The sequence below is a fragment of the Penaeus chinensis genome, chromosome 32, assembly GCF_019202785.1.
Source record: "Penaeus chinensis breed Huanghai No. 1 chromosome 32, ASM1920278v2, whole genome shotgun sequence".
Taxonomy (NCBI): Eukaryota; Metazoa; Arthropoda; class Malacostraca; order Decapoda; family Penaeidae; genus Penaeus; species Penaeus chinensis.
This window is the reverse complement of record NC_061850.1, coordinates 10,334,138-10,336,637: the sequence shown is the minus strand read 5'-3', so window position 1 is coordinate 10,336,637 and position 2,500 is coordinate 10,334,138. Positions and strand designations below refer to the sequence as shown.

General features: G+C 32.6%; 1 protein-coding gene across 1 annotated transcript in view; it reads right to left on the bottom strand.

The window, feature by feature from the left end:
- The window catches only part of LOC125042765, a 12,192-nt gene that overhangs the window by 5,355 nt on the left and 4,337 nt on the right, over nt 1-2,500 (bottom strand). The window contains exons 6-7 of the mRNA XM_047638633.1: nt 2,045-2,177; nt 1,179-1,334 (exon numbers count right to left, since the gene is read on the bottom strand). Of these exons, the coding sequence (XP_047494589.1) occupies nt 1,179-1,334; nt 2,045-2,177 (289 nt within the window). The remainder of the gene's footprint in view (nt 1-1,178; nt 1,335-2,044; nt 2,178-2,500) is intronic.

Sequence of the window (2,500 nt, the reverse complement as noted above, 5' to 3'; positions counted from 1 at the left end):
CAGTGTATGTCAAATGCAATCATAGCTTAATCTTAAAGGCCAGGTTATGATTTGGGAGGAAATTATAAAATCTAGAAATTTGTGAATAAACTGAACGTTTTCATAATGGCGAGCCAAGAAGCTTCAAGAGCCAAATAAGAAATATTTTTATAAGTGCTGAAGCAAATTATAGAGCTATGTAGTGGAGACAGAGCTTAAAAAGCTAGATTTTTTTAATGGCCCAGCTCTTATATGCCTGCTACACTTTCTGTTATTTTGAATGATCGTCACCAAGGTAATGTCAATCATTTTTTTTTTCATTGTCATGAAACAAAAATGATACAGAATCCAAAAAAAAAAAATATATATATATATTTTGCAAGTCAATGGTGATGCAGTTATTATCTTTTGTATAACCATTTCATCAAGATTATTTTTTGTTGCCATTAAGATGGCTAATTTGCATATTTAATTAGCATTTCAATTTTCAAAAAGATTGATGACTTTCTTTTTCAAACATTTATTGCAACTCTAGCAAAAACAAAATTGGTTTATCTCATTTTGTTCTGAAGTTATGACTTTCTGTATTTCATCATATCTCTGCTTGTACCTGGGCGAATTTTAAATTCTTGCTGTTTCGAGATCACCAGGCCCTAAACATTGTAGATATATATATATATATATATATATATATATATATATATACACACACACATACATATACATATATATATATATATATATATATATATATATATATATATATATAATACATTTATATATGCATATATATATAGACATATATATATACACACACAGATATATATATATATATATATATATATATATATATATATATATATGCATGTATGTACGCACACACACACACACACACATATAATTAATATATATATATATATACACATACATACATATATATATACATATATATATATGTGTGTGTATATATACACATTATATATATATGTGTATATTAATAGATATATAGACTGAGAGAGAGAGAAAGAGACTGACTGACTGACACAGAAAGACAAAAGACAGACCGAAAAACAGACGAAAGAAAAAGAAAAAAAGAAAAAAAAAAAAAAAACAGAAGAAATAAACTCTAGAAAAAAAAACAGGAAAAAACAGAGAAAGAGGGAAAATAGAAAATATGAAAAAAAAACTCCTGTACCCACCTCCAGGTCAATGAGTCCCACCTCTCCGCCCCAGATGACCTCGTCTTGCTCGCCCACGTACAGAAGGGTCATGTTGCCCGCCCTGTGCACAGTGGAGAGGCCGGCGAGGTGACCCCCGCTTACGCTCACTTCTCCTTCCATTGTCGTGTTGAAAAGCTGAGGAGAAACGAATTAGTAAATCAAAAGAAAAGAAAAAAGAGAGTGGTAATGAGCGTCGAGTAGTATGTTCGATGCATCTTATTTAACCCATTCGCCCAGGATTTATGTTCTGTCCCCTGTAGTTTTTGGTGAATTTTGTTACATACAGATGGCTCCACGTGTGCTCAGCCGGCAAGGAGTCTATCAGTAGGCCCTAGTGACCGATCCTTATTTTCCCATTCCTTGAATTGGCGGGAAAATTAACACCCTTGCTATCGATACTGTTATTATTTTTATTGGTGTTATGATTATTAATAAGTCATTAAAATATTTTAAACAATGCAATGATACAAAGGCCCTTTCTTAAAGTGAAAGAAAAGGGTAAATAGGTGAGATAGGTAGTTTCTAATAACTGGCTATTTGGTGATTAAGAACTTGTAGAGCCATCTATGTGTAAATACAATAAATAAACGTGTATTACAGTGGACATGGCATGTATTCTTGCCACATGGGGCGAATGGGTTAAGTGTATGTTATTGTTTATTTACGTGTTTTTCATTGGTATTTACAATTAGTACTATAGTCATTTTTTTCTAATTGTCTTATATTCAATATTCCTTTTAAGCATATTTAAATAATACTTCGTATGTTTCTCTTTTATAATCATAGTTATTTTCTTCCTTTTATTGACTAATATTACAAACTACAGTAAAAAATAAAAATCTTACCAAAACAGTAAAGTTATCGCTATCACTCGGGAGAGAAAGAGGATCTTGTCCGTTTTCTATGATGCTCTGCCTCATGTTGGCGAAGAGGAGGTCGAAGAAATCATTAACTGTCTCGTCTTTTGCAGCTCTTAAACTGTAAAAAATAAAAATTATGGATTTTTCCGCATACAGATTATTTTTTGCATTTATTCATTATTAGTACTTTTTTTTTTTTTTTTTTTTTTTATATGTGCCAAATGAGTTCTGGATTTTCTTCTCCCTTCCTATCATAGATCCTCGTCTTCTTCTTATTTCCCCCCTATCTCTTCTATTTTCCCCTTTCTCCTCGTCCTTCCTACTCCTTTCCCTCCCATAGCGTTCTCTCCATCACTCCCTCGTCCTCCATGACCCCCCCCCCCCCCCCTTCCTCCAACTTCCACCCCCATTACTGCTCTTCCTCCACCAAAACTTTTAAAA